Here is a 16,178-nt window from a genome sequence, read left to right as displayed (position 1 = left end):
TCTATATGTTGAGTGCTTATATGTCTACTTGTATGTTTACACTGGGGATCAGGGAGCGATGTCATTTCCTGTCTATGTCTTGTACATGTGGCAGAATTGACAAGTTGACTTTGACTTGAAATGTATTAAATTGTGAATCAATCTATTAACTTATTGATTTCTATATTATTACTGATTTGCATTCACACAGATACGAAGCTAAACAGAGGAACAAGTAATTTATCTCAGCTACAAATGGTAAATAGTAATTAACTCCCTAAACTAACTGGTTCAAATGGAGAAAACCGTTTGTGTTCATTTAATTATTTTTGAACATCATTTTTATCCACCAGAGTTTTACAGGTTTATAATCTTCCATAACTTATTAGCTGATGGTGAAAAAAGAGACAAGGCCAAAGCAACAAATGAAATAAATCTGTTTTATTTTTAAAATCAATAAAACTGTTTTATATAAGGTGACGTTCCCTGTTTGATAAACTTTAATCTATCGCCCTCTAGTGGATAAACGAATGAACGACTGACAGGAACTGAGAACTGACGTCAAAAAGTCCCACCCACCAGACCACAGCCCATTGGTCAGAACTCTGTATGGAGACACGTGATTGGTCAGGACGCACTTCCTGTCAGAACACACGTGTCCATCCATAACAGAGTTGTGTAAGTGTCTCGTCCGTCCTTTAAACACCAGTAAAAACCAGTCTGCCGCCTCTAAATATCACTTTGAATCAAACCTGGGACCAGTTCATTCAAAGTGTTTGCAGAGATGCCGACGTCTCCTGTGAAAACGCGGATCCCTCTGACCAGCTTCGGTCATCTGATCACTGAGGTGAAGGTAAGACCACAGATCCGACCCCTGCACGTCCAGTCTGCAGACATCAGCTGGTGCTAGATATTCAGTGAGTCAAATAAAGTATCACACTGTAAATACTATCAGTCAGATATGTTTTAATAGACTAATACATTCATTTTTACCTTAAGTTACACATTCAATGCAGTTTCCGGTTTTATATATCTTGTAAACATGATGTTATACCCTAATACCCTAATTATACCCTCGTAATGGAAAGTAAATCTCTTAACTGTGCAATATTCATTCTATATATATCTATATAGATATAGATATATACATTCATTTTTCTATATTTGTTATATTTCCTTACACTTAAGTATTGTTGCTGTAATATTGCAAATTTCCCTATTGTGGGAAGGATTATTATATCTTATCTTATCTCTTAACTAGGTACTTTTAATCAAGTACAGTTTTTAGGCATCTGGGTACTGTCACTTTTTGTAAATGAATGTATCTACTCCACTACAAGTGGGGTAGTTATTTTCCAGGTGTTGTTTTGTTATTTAAAGTTTTCCATTTGTATTTTACTTATATGTTTCAAAAAGCACCAATGACATAGATCGAGGATGTGAAGAATAATCGTTAAAGATAAATTTATTGACGACCTCACATGAATATTGTAGCTGAATATGTACTCCACAACATTCGTGGGACAGATGTCGTTAAGAATTTACAAATCAAATACACGATCAAATTATAAACTATTATTCAGTTAATCACCCAGCAGTAAATTAAGTGATGGATATTAGTTCCGCTCTGGGAAAGTGACATTGCAGCACAGCAAGAAACTTATACATTATTTAAATAGAGCAAATACACCTCAGTAAGAAAATAGAGACGTTCTATGGCCCAACGGCTGCATTTTACTCAATATTAGAACATATGTAATGTGTATGATTTGTGCAAATTGATGTGCAAAGATATGTGAGCAGGCGTAAGAAAATAAGTTTCAAGTAATTTCAAAATAATTTAGATTACTTTGTGGCATGGAAGGATTTATTTATTCAATTTATTCCATATCATATTTATAAGTCTAAATACACTGTAACCATGAAACCTGCTACCGCTTGATTTTTTAATTTTGGCCAGTTGGGGCAGCAGAAACAAGCTGTTAACACAACTTAGAAAGATAGATAGAAAGGAGGGAAGAAAGAAAGTAAGAATGGATAGATGGATAGATCACTTCTTAAAAAGCTTTCATTTCTTTCCAAATTTAAATTATTTTTGTTTATTGTTGTGTTTTCTAGAAGAATACAACTTTGTGACTGTTAAGAAAAGTGCTTTGTAAATAACTATTATTATCTGACCTCAGATTTAAACCATTAAAACAACATAAGCTTTAAATAATTTCTTTTCATTTTAGAGACTTGAACGATTAAAATACTGTCAGTGTCATAAAAAAGTTAAATTTCCCGTCAGCAGTTTGAAGAAAAAAAAAGTCAACCTCTAATGGATTTCTGTGGCAGCTGGAGAATTCATATAATTCGTTAATAGCTTTTGCATCTTATGCATTAAAAAGAAAAAACTTAAAACTCTCTGAAGCAAAGGGAATTACAGCTTTAAGCTTTTATCACCCAGAAGTACTGTGGCGAGCTGGAGGAGAATGGCCGCTCTCTGGGTGTGCGGGGTGATTAGCTCCGAGTTCCGGTCGATGAATAATTCAGTTTAATCTCAGTCAGAGGACGTGTTGAATGAGACTCGACCAAAAACCAGAGTGTCGCTGCAGCGCTGCCTCATCATGATGCCCCTCAGTCAAACTGCTGGTTTCAACATGTTCAACTATTCAACTTCTCTTTTGTGTTTGAGTCTCAACTGTCACTGATGATTACTCCATTTCTTGTCAACTGCAGTATCTCGACTTTACTTTACACAAAATAAATACATAAATTAAATGTTAAATATGCATATGGGGTGTGGAAGACACCAGAAATTACCAATTCCAAATATAACACAAAAAGGAAAATACAAAACTTACAAAGTCTGCATTGCAGGTCATATATTAGTATGAAAGCGAAAGTTTGACATATATTAGTATAACAGAGAAAAATGTGGTTTGTTTTTAGTGGTTATAAAAGTATTTTTATAAAAACACCAGCGAGGAGGCTCTCGTATATAATATAATGAGATTCTATAGAGTTAAAGTTTCATGTTCCCATAATTTAAATTGGATGGTTTCACTTTCATTATAACTGGCATGTACTTGATGTTGGTGATTAATTGATGATTGTGTCTGTTTTTGTGGTTGAATGTTTTTTTTCTTCTCATTTTTCACATTGGATTCTTCTTTCTCTATTTGTATTATCTCTCACTTCCAGTAAAATGTGATGATTATTTAACCGTACTGCTTCCTCTTATTGTGCGTGTGTGTATTTGTGTTTCAGAGGCAGCTGTTTGGCATCGAGGCCCCGGCTTCTTCGGAGCTGACTGGTTTGAGGAAATACTTCAACAGCTACACGCTGCAGGGACGCCGAAATGTACGTAACACGCACATATACACACGCAGGCTCTGTTACATATGATACAGTGTTCACGGATGGAGTCAGAACTGTGTCCCTCTCTGCTCTCTTCCAGTGCGTCTTGGCTACGTACGGAGTCTTGGTCCTTTCAGCAGCTGCCTACATGATGCACAGACAAAGCAAAAAAGAAACGTCCAGCCCCACGGCCTGAAAGATAAGAACTGTGACGATTGAATTTACTGCAGGAAACGACAGGACACTAAATGTGAATGTGAAAGCATTTGACAGCTTATCGTTTTGTTAATAAATGAAGTGCAAATGTTCAGCACTGTCTTATCATTATTCAGTGATATGATGCAAAGTCACGCTGGTTGCCATGGCATCAAAGTGTGTGCATGTGTGTGTGTGTAATTGTTCGCCACAAGTCTATTCTCTGCTGAGGAAGCTGCAACCAAACCTCATTTTATTTTCTGTCTCTTCTCGTATTCTGTTGCACCGGAACCCAGTGAGAGTTAGACTCATGACAAAAATCATGCAACGAGTTAAGACTCATATACAAGTCGTGTTGTAAAATTATCAGAATAACGACCACACTCTGAATTATTCATGCATGCAACAAAGATCATGTCTGAGCTTGTACACATTGATACAGACATGTTTTTGTGTTTGATATAGTCAAAACCACAGACGAGTAGGAGGGCGAGGCATAACAAAAAAAAGAGAAGAGCAAGATAATTGTTTCATTTTGCATTTCAAGAAAAAAGTCAAAGTGATGGGAATAAAGTCGAATTAACATTAATCGCGCAACTTCATGGATTTTTTTTACTCTGCTAAGTTTGTTAAATCAATGTTTAATACAAAGGAATGAGATTTATTTATTGAAATGATAACAGCTATCAGTTACATTAAGTATACATGTGCACCCATTTCAGAAACGTGTGCAATCAGTCACTCCTCTAACTGGATGTGACAAACCAGAGGACTCGACGTTATCCTCAATGTTTTCACTTTATTCATGAAATAGTATTTCAACTTTATCTTCAATGTTTGGACTTTATTCTGAAAAATGCAAAAATGCTAAATGTCTTCCTCTCTCATGTTTGTGCTCGTGCCTGGGCCCTCATACTCTTCAGTAAGAAAACCCGGATGCATGAAAATGAGACTCCCCTCCTCTTAGCTCCCAAGAACCATCAGCAACAACAATTACATTACATTACATTTCATTTAGCTGACGCTTTTATCCAAAGCGACTTACAATAAGTGCATTCAACCATGAGGGTTCAAACCCAGAACAACAAGAATCAAGAAAGTACAATTTCTTCAAGAAAGCCAAATAACAATATACAATATAACAATATAACAACAAATACTTGCTGCCTCAAGTATTTAATTCTCTCAGGTTATTAAAGGGATATTTTATCTTCAGGGTGGGACCTACACTAAAATAATAAAATAAAACATATAAAATAAATTCATCAACATAGAACTTTATTTACCCAAAACAGAAATTACATTTTACTTGTATCTTTACTAAAGTAGATTTGTTGTTTTGGTACTTTGGTACACTTAGTCTCATACAAGAAAGTACCTGTGTACTTTCTACTTCACTACATATTCAAAAAAGCCTTGCATTACATGTTCACTTTTAGGAATCTCATCCAATCGGATCGGGCAGGTAACATCAGAAGCGGCCTCCTGCAGCAGCAGCCTCACTGGTGAAGAAACTCCGGAAATGGATTCGGAAGAAGTCGCCGCTGAGACTCAGCCATTAATTAGAATATCAATGTTTCCAGTTGCATCATCTGCAGCATTCTTTATCAAAGTGAAAGTGAAATTAACTAAAGCTTGGGTTAGTAATCTTGGAAAAAGCTAGCAAGAGACGGCTACACCGCACGACCGACACATCCCAACCTGTCCTATCGGGCCTCTCATCAAAGCTACGCCGCCAAAACACATGAGCGTGCACTGCCTGACGAGCGCTCGGACCCGACTGTACGTGACTCCCTCGCTAACATCTGACCATCGTCCCTGCTTCAGCTGAAGAGCACGAGCAGGGCGTGCACAGGCAGACGGGTCAGGACAGGGACAGACAGGCGCACCAGGACTGAATGATATGATTTGGTCGTGTTTATTTAGTGATGGCTATCGCAACGTGAGGAGGATTTCAAACAAAAGGATAAAACATGATCCGGAATCAACCTTTAAAATGACAGAGTCTTGTATTAAACAGTAAACATTAATAATTATAGACTAACAGTGGACACAGTTATTGATCTTTTATATCGTTTATGTGAATACATCAGCTTTGCATTGGGGAATAGGCCAAACAGCAAGTACTTTTACTTGTAATACTTTAGCATATAAGACAAGATGGTGAATATCCCTTGTACTTTAAATGCAAGTGCTTACTTTTACTCAAGTAGAAAAGTTACTTTTCAAGTACTTTTACTTGAGTACATTTAAGGCTATTTATTTGTACTTAAACCAAAGTAATATGTAAACTTTTTGTAGCTACATGAACTGTATTCTGACCCGCCACCCAGTGGGTCTGACGTTGGCACTGGTCCTCACAAAGACGGCATAACAAATCCTCACACACACTGCTTGCAGATCACGTGATTTCAGAGAATCCGCGGAAGTGAAAGCAAAACTGCTGAGCGCGTGTACGGTTTTGTGGCGTTACGCACGCGCCTTTATTGCGCTAGTGCTGGAGGCGCGGACACGTCTCATTCTCCACCTCCTCCTTCAACCTCCATGTAAAGAGAAAGTAAACATGTTTCTAGTCTAAATGAACCGTGAGTCTGTTCAGGAGAGAAGCCGGAGCTCCTGAATGACCCTGAACCAGGCTCCGACTCCCAGGTATCACAGGTTAGTCCACTTTGTTCTGGCTTCATTCATTAATGCGTGTCTGTGCCACTGTACGCACCGGTGTCAACATGTTGCTCCGTCATTGATCCTCGAAAGGAGCAAATGTCTTCACCCAGGAACACAAACATTTCTCCTGAACGCAACTCTACTAATACAGACACATTACAAACATATTTCGATTTTTACTATTTAAAACTGTGCAATGATTTTATTGTCATTGCACAGTTTTAAAAACAACCTGTTGCTGACCAGAGGGAGTTTGACGTGTGTTTTTAAAGAAAAGTAAAAATGCACAGAGAAATTACAGATGTGAAAAGTTATGACAACTACAGATACATCAACTCATATATGTTTGATTTAAATCAGTCCCTGCATCATTGGGCTTTTGTATTAAATAATAGCTCTAATTAAAATATCATATGTGAAAGTTTTCTAAAAGAAGAATAATTAGATTTTTATTTTATATTCCTCTTTTCTCTGATCATGTTTACAGCTGTGCAGGTCGTCAATAGTGGGGAAACTCATGCATTTCTCGAAGTGTCGTTTCTCAGCTGCAGCACATTGGATCTGAATTGAAACACTCTGAGGTTTAAGTGCTGACGTTTAATCTGACTTTCAGCTGCACGGGAATCGTCAGCCTGCTGCTGCTCGACAAGTCAACACTTCAACGCAGAGGTTCATTTCAAATCAAGCGTGGTTATCTTGATAAAAGAATGATAACAAGAGAAAATCCACTGTCGAGGTACTGACAGCTGCACTGAGCCGAGAAAGAGAATTTACACAACAGAGTGTAAACAGACAACAGTTAAACTCATCTGGTTTGAGTTGAGACAAAGCTCCACTAAAAATATTAGAAAAGTTTTTTTTTTTTAACTGGAGCTGATATTTACATATAATAAAGTAAAATCACTGTGAGTCTGAGTAATAAATAATATATAATAACAAAATTAGAAAAAATAATATATCCAATCGAAAAAACTTTATTTATAAAGTACTTCTCTTCACAAAATTTAACATAAAAGTACCATGCAGACAGATACAGACTTTATAAAAACTGAAAAAGATACGACAAACAAAAAACATTCTTATATATTAATACTAAAACTAGAAAAATACTAATAAATTATACATATAATAATAACCTACTTTTTTTTCATAAATTGTATTTGTACTTTACGTCTGATATTTTTCTGGGTCATGCGAAGAGAACAAGAAAGTGAAAGTGGTTTTTTTACGATCATTGTAATCTAACACCGCATTGATGTGGGTTATTGTCAGCCACATGACCCTCTGCCTTAGGCACACACACACACACACACACACACACACACACACACACACACACACACACACACACACACACACACACACACACACACACACAGGCTGAAGCCAAAGCAATACTAAGTGATTGTAACAAATGGCAGCATGAACATAGTTGCTCCTATTCATGAACCGAAAGAAAGTTATCAGCCAAATCTTTACAGAGCAATATAGTTCAAGCTCAATGCAGAAAGATAAGTCAAATAATTTATAAGACAAGCTAAAAAAAAAAAACATCTCCAATTACTTTGATAATTTGCTCATCATGTGTCATTTTTCCAGTAAAATGCTTGAAAACACGATATATATATTACAAATACATATTTTCATAGTTTTCTCAGGTTTTAGAGACTAAATTACTAATCAATGTAGAAAATGATTGACAAGTTGAATGGTGACGGCAATAATCACTTCAGTCATTTCAACTCGCGTTTGAAATGTTTATTGCGGCAGCAGAACATTGAAATGTCTGTTTTTAGTGAAAGATCTCAGTGTGCACTACCTGTTCAGTGCCAAACTACAGACGGACCCAGTCAGAGACAAGCTGTTGAACATGAAGTGTTTAACATAGGAAGCAGATACTTCCCTCAGTATTTGGAAAGCAGCTTGATGAGAGTGAATATGATTAACATTTGGAAAAAGCAACTGTTTGTTCACAAGTTCAACATAATAACTTCTTCTAAATCAAAAAAATAGATTTTGACTGCGATTGTCTGTTTTCTTTCCTGTGAACAGATGAAGCTTCTTCAGCCTCTGCTTCACTCCGGCACTTTGTGCTAATGTTGATGAATCCTGATTCCAAATCTCAAGCTGTCGTTTAAACAACATGGAGTCGCAAAGCGGTCTGAGCGGCAAATGACCAGCCAGGACGGTGTCAGCGATGGAGGCCCTGCCGCCAAAAAGTGGAGGAAATGGTGCAACCGATGGTCAAGAAAAGGATTCTCCTGTGTAGGATGGTCAGAGACAAACCGGATAAACCAGTTGAACAAAGCCCAAAAGATAAGTGTGCAGCGGAGACACAGAGTCAACACCCCGAAGAACCTGTCGGCCCCGAACAGAACCCAGAGCACGTCGGACCAGCCTGCCAAGAGTTGAAGGAGAGGCAGCTTGAGTCAGTGCATTGGAACAACGGAGATGAAGACCCTGAACCCTGGCTCCAGGTCAGTAAGCATGGGCAGATGTCTGGAGCGAGTTAAGTCAAAAATGAAACACCTGGATTTCATTTCATGAACTTTATATCAGCGATGGAAGAAATAATCAGATGTTTTACTCGGATAACAAGGCCCCGTGTGGAAATCCCAAATATATTTAGTTGTATAAAAATGAAGATATACTTAAAGTACCAAAAGTACTCACAACTTCCAATAAGAATTAACTACTATATGTACTGCTATAGCATAATGGTAACTTATTCTATAATTACCTCACCTGTGTCTGTTTGTTTGCAGGATTATGCAAAAACTGCTAAACCGATTTCCACCTAAACTTAAATGTTGGTGTAGATGCAGATAAAGGAGTGGAGAATAATAAATAGTTAAGATGACCACTTATATATTATTATATATTATATTTCTACTCAAAGAACTAGACAATTGTGTGTGGGATTATTTAATCTACTTGTAAGAATACAACCACAAATGAAACATATAATATAAATGTGCTGGAAAAAACTAAATGTGATTCATCTACTTTGTTGAGAAGGATAAAACTCATCACTGCTGATGACACATCACATCACTGTTTTCATTAAACACACGACTTCCACTCACCAAATGTCTGCGTTGTGACGATCTCTGTGTCACTGTCGGGAAACTAAGCCTTAAAATTTTTGAATGTCTGAGTTCATCGTTGGAGTCTGAAGGTTCACATCGGAACCTTCTAGTCTGATTAATAGCATAATTTTACATCAAATTGATGACCTATAAGATTCAATATATTCTAGGAATCTATACAAACTAAACTCTAGAATCATTTTTTGTAAAAATCCTTTTTGTTATACTCTTTCCCATCCCTGAGTAGCGTCTGCAGGTACAGCAGCCTGTATGGAGCCTGGGAGGGTGAACTCGTTGAGTGCCTACACTGTGCGGTCTGTACTTGATGATTATCATTATCAGGCTGACTCATTACTTCCTTTTCTCCTGTAGCTGGTTACCGGAGGCGGCGCTGACTGTTTGCCCACACACCTGCGTCCGTTCAGCAGCCATGCAGAGTACAAACTGGTGAAAAGCACGTACCTGCAGCTCAGACAAAGTGGCTACTACTGGGGGCCGATGACCATGGAGGAGGCGCACGAAATACTGACACACTCATTACTGGGCACCTTCCTTATCAGGTAACTCACCACTCACACACTCCTCTGTCAGAGTTATACAGTTGTTTTATCTTTCTGTGTTGCCAAGATAAACTGTGCAAAAGATGCTGCCCAACTAACATAGACTTGTTCGGTTAAATAGTTTAAATTAATCGAAAATAAATAGAATAATGTAAAATGTTTTAAAGTAAAGTGAAATAGACCTCAATTTACGATATAAAATATTTATAACTTAGCAGGTACTGTTATTTGAACAGTTAGGCTGATTTTACATAAATCTAATGGTTCCTCCGGTTCACAGTGGCCAGTAAGACACTCACTCCAATTCCACCCTGTGTTGGAGAGGACAGACAAAGTCCAGTTCTATCTGCAAAAAAACAAACTTTTGCCCTAATTCCAAACAAATGGACGGTCAACGGGAGAGAGAGAGAGAGAGAGAGAGAGAGAGAGAGAGAGAGAGAGAGAGAGAGAGAGAGAGAGAGAGAGAGAGAGAGAGAGTTTGCTCATCCTAAATACAATTATAACTTATCAGTATTAGTAGTGTGAACCAGACAGTTACTGCATCATAACAGAAAGACACGGACTTGATTTAAGAGGCAGTGCATTATTTACACAACATTATAATATATTATATGAATATATTGTATTGATAGTAAATATTATATAATTAATACATTATAATATAATACCAAGAGATGTTCCCACACTGATACCAGCATCACAAATCCCTCTGATACTGTTGAAAATACAAGGTCAAGCATCAGCATTGACACAAATCGATACCACGTCTGCAAAGTATATTAGTTGTAGTTGAGTTAGAGCAACAATTTTCTTTTCCTGGAATCACCTCTTAACCGCAAAGCTATCGCTAAAATGTCAGCAGTTTGGTAATGTGTCGCACGGGAAAGTCCCACGAGTAAAACATCACTTTAACGTGCACTTAATCAGCTATTTTAAGTAATTGTTGTGTATTCCTAGGTTTATTTATTTATTTGTCTTCTTTTTAAGTTCTGACCGGCTGTGATAACTGGTATTGCACAACTAGAATAAACTACAGTGGATGTGTACAGAGTGACAGTGTGGTGGCGTCTTCTTTCAGAGACAGCGGCCAGCCGGACGTCTTCTTCACCCTGAGTTACCAAAGCGAGGACGGCCCGACGAGCGTCCGCGTCCAGCTGAACGACCTCCTCTTCAGTCTGCAAGGCAGCCAGAAGAAGTATCCGTCCCTGTTCGCTCTGCTCACCTACTACACCAGCTCATCCTGCAAGCTGACGGTGCCCTATCGGCGGCAGCGTCCAGAGAGCCTGAGGCAGACGTGCAGGAGGGCGTTTGTTCGTACGTACGGAGCGGAGAATATAGGCAGCTTACCTGGACTGAGCCGTCAAGTTAGAAACTATCTTCACGCGTACCCGCACTGTACATAGACGCACGTGTGGACCCAGGGCCTGTTGCTGCATCAAGATTGTTGTTTGGGTTTTGTACGTTAAAAAATAAACATTCTGTATTTGTGTGTTGGCCCGGCAATGGGGCACAGTGGTTTGCACCCTCACCTCACAGCAAGAAAAGTAGAGGTTTGAACGACAGTTTGGCCGTCTTGTATTTTCTCTGTGTGCCAACATGCGAGGGAGGTGAAAGGGATCTAGTGGCAGAAATTGAATGTAAAATAATCCTGGTGATGTTTTCACGAGTGCGTTTCATTTTAATTGTACGAATTGTTGTTATCTTTACTCTAGAATGGGCCCTATATATTTAAATGCTTTATATTAACATCGAGAGCGGGTCCTCTCAACGGTGCCCGCCATGCTTTTTTTTTACAGTTGCCCGGACTGGACTGAGTTTTTATTGACAACTGAAGGCTACCTGGAAGGGGAGGGTGAGGTGAGGGGTATTCAGCTGCAACATGCAACTTCACCACTAGATGTCACTAAATACTACACACTGAACCTTTAACTGACAAAGCGAATGGTTGTTTGTATCTATATTGAAGCCGTCGACTTTTTAAGGGGGAATTGGCCTCAGCCCCCACGACCCTCTAAGGTGTAGATGATGTATATATTTGTGTTATTTAACCTTTTTTGTAATTATAAATATCAGAAAGGCAGTTTGTTGCATCTGCAACTTGTTCAAGGGTTCTTTGCACACATTATCAAAATGACACAAGAGTTTACGTGGCACAGTTGATTATTTCTTTTAAAAGATCATTCTGTCAGAAATAACCTTTTCATCGTGTACGTATATGGGAAACACTTGTAGCGAATGCCTCCATGACACATTCAGAGCAATGTAAATAGTCTAAATGCACATCAAATAGTGTTTTTTTCTGAGATGGTTTGTATCATTTTAGGTAGTGTTCATTTGTGTGATCATTCTAGTTTAGTGAGTTATTTGATGTTATAATAACAGGGTGAAATAACAGAGACTGACTCCTGATTGGTCGAGCATGTGTGTCGTGATGCCGCGACTCCAAACCACGATCACGATCTGGCTGCAAAGGACATAAAAAGCAAAAGACATCCATGTCCGAGATATTTTTGCTTCACTTTTGTACAACTGAAGGAGAAACCACTGGCCCGAATATCTGTTATTGTGATTATGATGAGTAAAACATGACTTGAATTCCAAATGTATAAAATCAACTCATTTGCTTATACTGTTTTGAAATATATCATCGGTACATTACTCTTGTTTCAACTGTTTGAGTGGATTCAGGGCATATCCGCCAATTCATTTATAATTCATTTAAACTCCAACCAAACTAAGAAGGGGGACATAATTTGGGTTCACCATTCATTTGGGCCCTGGGTTCACCCAGCTTGCAAAGTTTAAACTTGCACATTAACACTTTTTGTCACATCGAAATTGGTCATCTGTCATTTGTTCTACTTCCTGTTCTAAATCTGAGTGGTAGTGGCCCCTTTAGCTTAAATTAGCCCAGCACCAGGGACACACACACACACACACACACACACACACACACACAGTCCCTGTCCTCAAATTATCTCTGTCTTATTAACCTTAAAGATGTTGAAGTAAAGGTATCAACACGTAGACACACGGTCAGTTTAAAGTGAGAGAGATAAAGAGATATAGATTTAAAATAACAATTTAATATTCTTACATATATAAACATATATATGAAAAAACCCAAGGTTTAAAAAAAGATTGAAATAAAACAATACAAGCAGGAGAATAAACAATGTATTTTATATTATCTTCCAGTTTAGTGCACATATGAATAGATACAGTTTAGTTTAATAGAAGTGAGTTAAACCATTACAAGACAAGATAAGAATATTGAACCTCAAACTTGTTAGAGCAGCAGACAAGTCAGAACGAAGCAGAGAAGAGAATAAAAGAGGCAAATGAATAAATGAATAAAATACAAATACACAATATGTACTTGTATACACCTTTCACTACGCAAATATTGTTAAGAGACGTACTTGAATACTTGTACGATTATTTCAGATCCGCAGTCCCATGTGTCCTCCACTGTCCCGTGCTGTGAGTGCACCTCGCCCCCTGCACGCGACATGATTATGACCATGTCAAACGACCTCTCCAGCACGCGCGCACGACACGCGCACCGGGATTACAACAACTGGAGTGCGCGAGCAGCTCGTGTTTATGTGATGTCATCTTGTGTGACAGTGAGCGTGCGTGTGTGAGCGTGCACGTTCAAGTGCGTGTGTGCGTGCGTGCGTGCGTGCGTGTGTGTGCGTGTGTGTGCGTGCGTGTGTGTGTGTGTGTGCGTGTGTGTGTGTGTGTGTGTGTGTGTGTGTGCACGCGCTCTGGAGCTGGCGCGAGCTGGTCCGCGGCGGCAGACTGAGCGCTCGTGAGATTTCAGATTTGACCCAACATGTAGGAGGGCGCTCGAGCTCCATCCTTCTCTCTCCTCTTCTCGCGCACGGAGCGGAACGGGACGCACGTAGACCCGGTGAAACCGTCACGCGGATCGGATCCGTGGAATCTGTTCCACAGCATCCTCCCGGCAGAGCGCGAGGAGCGGTCGGTGGTCGGTGTGGCACCGGGCGGAGGGACACAGAGGCGGGACGCTGTGCGCTGGACCTCCTGGCCGAATCGGAGCATCCCCCCACGGTCCCCCCGGGCAGCAGCATCCCGTCCCTCCGCGCCTCAGCTCCAGCGGGAGGCCCGGCCCCGGAGCGGCGGCAGGATGTAGCAGCGGATTAACGGAGGAGAGAGGGGCGCTCAGAGGAAGAGAGCGGGACCAGGGAGCGGGACTGCGGCGGGACGGAGGGGACATGGGGAAGGACCAGGAGCTGCTCCAGGCCGTGAAGACCGAGGACTTGCTGACAGCACAGCGGCTCCTACAGAGACCACGGCCGGGGAAAGCCAGTCAGTATCTGTCCATCCTCCTGACACACACACACACACACACACACTCATGATGTGCAGGAGTGCAGGCAGGCACGCACGCACACGCGCACACACACGTTACCAGGTCAGGACAGTGCAGCCTAAATCTGATGTGATGCCATTCAGCCTGAATGGTGCACTGCATGTGTCTCCATCTCTGTCTCCTCATCTCTCTCTCTGAACTGTATCTCTATATCTCTACGTGTTGATGCCTTTTCATCATCATCTTTACGGTTAATAAGACAGGGACAATTTGACGACAGGGAAAGTGCGTGTGTGTGCGTGTGCGTGTGCGTGTTTGTTTGTGTGCTATGACGTTGAGAGTGTGATAGTGATGACGTTGCACGTGTGTGAGAGCAGTCAGCAAAATGTAATTGGAAATTAGGAATGCTTGTCACCCCATTTCCCACAATTCACCGCAGTTGTGTGTAGCCCAAGTGTGCGGGGATGCACAAAAATATGGGCGTGCAGGCCAGGGAGGATGTGTGTATTAGTGAGTGTGTATTTGAGTGTGTGTGTGTGTGTGTGTGAGAGAGAGAGAGAGAGAGAGAGGTGGAAGGTCCTACACTGCTCTCGGGACAGGGGGATTATTGGTGTGTGAAGATGCCAGATGTTGGTGGTAATAATGTGATGACTGTCTGCGAGTGCACACGCGTGCACATACGTGGCGGCGCTCGAGCTTGTGCACATGCATGTGTGTTTGACGTGGAGTCAGCTGGGACTTGAGGTGATAATTAGATTTCAATTACAGCCTAGAAACCGCTCTCCTCCTCCTCCATTTCACCACAAGGCCTCCTCTCCTCTCCTCCTCTTTTCCTGCCTCCTCATCTCCTCTTATTCTCGTCCCCTCTCCCTTTTTTCTGTTTACACTTCTCTCCTCTTCGATCACATCCCCCTTTTTTTCCCTCCAGTTTCCTCTCCTTACTTCCTATATGCCCTCCTCCCTTATACGATTCACACTCTCCTCTCCTCATCTCCTCTCCTTACCTCGTTTGCACCTCCCCTCTCACCTCTGCAGCTCTCCTCCTCCTTTTCCTCTCTCCAGCTCTAAAGTCTCTCCATCCTCTCCTCTCGTGTTTGTCTCTGAACATTCCAGCAGTGCCATGGAAAAGAAAAATGCTTCTCCTCAAATGCCAGAACAGATCAGCTCTGAGCGCTCAGTCCACTGCACACTGACAAAAGAGAAAAGGGGGGAGGTGGGTGGAGGGCTAGGGTGAGGATGAGGGAGACGAGGGAGACGAGGGTGAGGAACGAGAGAGAGAGGAGCGCCGGACAGGAGGGGGGGACACACTGAGATATGGATGTGGGAAGATAAAGAGACAGGAAGTGATGTGGAGAGGTTAAAGGGTGAGTTAGAGAAAGTGTGTGTGTGTGTGTGATTGTGTGTGTGTGTGTGTGTGTGTGTGTGTGTGTGTGTGTGTGTGTGTGTGTGAGTGTGTGTGTGTGTGTGTGTGTGTGTGTGTGTCCAGGTACGTGTCGGAATAATCAAGCAGGAAGCCAGGCTTCTCTGCTGGATAAACGCTGCCTACACACACACACACACAAACACACACACACACAAAGTCGCAGGAGAGCATGCACAGAAATACACTTGACACATGAGGTGTTAGTCATGTGGCGGCTGCCTGGGTTTGTATTCCTAACAGTATTTTAATGGAGCTGGAGCAGCCGTGTAGCAGGTGACAGGGAGGTCTTGTAGTTGTTTAGTCGCTTTGAACAAAATGTCACAATTCAATTGAAGTGGTTGACAGGCGGACGTAACACACGACCCACAGAGGCTTTATCGAAGGTTAAATTGTTTACTGATGCTATACAGATCAGGTTAGAGATATAACAGAAATGTATGTGTTATATATTAGAAATCCACAGTTTTAATAAGGGTAATAGAACGTTTAATCGACGCCTTTTAATTGCGTCATATCTGCTTTAACTTCCGCGTTAAACAACGCTTGATGAAGGAAAAACACGGCTGTTTGTATTGGTCACTTGTTGT

The 16,178-nt window shown here is 40.7% G+C and overlaps 3 protein-coding genes across 6 annotated transcripts in view; all 3 read left to right on the top strand.

Annotated features, from left to right (window-relative positions):
• The first annotated feature begins 612 nt into the window (after nucleotides 1-612).
• LOC118121359 (ATP synthase membrane subunit K, mitochondrial) lies at nucleotides 613-3,631 on the top strand. Its single transcript, XM_035177189.2, has 3 exons — nucleotides 613-832; nucleotides 3,232-3,324; nucleotides 3,422-3,631. The coding sequence occupies exons 1-3, from the start codon at nucleotides 764-766 to the stop codon at nucleotides 3,515-3,517; spliced, it is 258 nt and encodes an 85-aa protein (XP_035033080.1). The 5' UTR covers nucleotides 613-763; the 3' UTR covers nucleotides 3,518-3,631.
• A 2,368-nt stretch (nucleotides 3,632-5,999) lies between these two features.
• Nucleotides 6,000-12,487, top strand: LOC118101128 (suppressor of cytokine signaling 1-like). The gene is made up of 4 exons (XM_035146822.2): nucleotides 6,000-6,174; nucleotides 8,233-8,657; nucleotides 9,642-9,829; nucleotides 10,908-12,487. The coding sequence occupies exons 2-4, from the start codon at nucleotides 8,409-8,411 to the stop codon at nucleotides 11,230-11,232; spliced, it is 762 nt and encodes a 253-aa protein (XP_035002713.2). The 5' UTR covers nucleotides 6,000-6,174; nucleotides 8,233-8,408; the 3' UTR covers nucleotides 11,233-12,487.
• A 1,028-nt stretch (nucleotides 12,488-13,515) lies between these two features.
• si:dkeyp-9d4.3 (caskin-1) overlaps nucleotides 13,516-16,178 on the top strand; it is a 31,797-nt gene continuing 29,134 nt past the window's right edge. For 2 of the 4 annotated variants that reach the window (XM_047337876.1, XM_035184753.2), the window contains exon 1: nucleotides 13,517-14,164. In XM_047337876.1, coding sequence (XP_047193832.1) covers nucleotides 14,071-14,164 — 94 coding nt within the window. In that variant the 5' untranslated portion in view covers nucleotides 13,517-14,070. Of the gene's footprint in view, nucleotides 14,165-16,178 lie in introns of all 4 variants that reach the window. The other 2 variants (XM_047337875.1, XM_035184762.2) reach the window with 2 other exon arrangements.

This window comes from Hippoglossus stenolepis, chromosome 2 (assembly GCF_022539355.2).
Source record: "Hippoglossus stenolepis isolate QCI-W04-F060 chromosome 2, HSTE1.2, whole genome shotgun sequence".
NCBI lineage: Eukaryota > Metazoa > Chordata > Actinopteri > Pleuronectiformes > Pleuronectidae > Hippoglossus > Hippoglossus stenolepis.
This window is presented reverse-complemented; position numbering and strand designations above follow the sequence as displayed.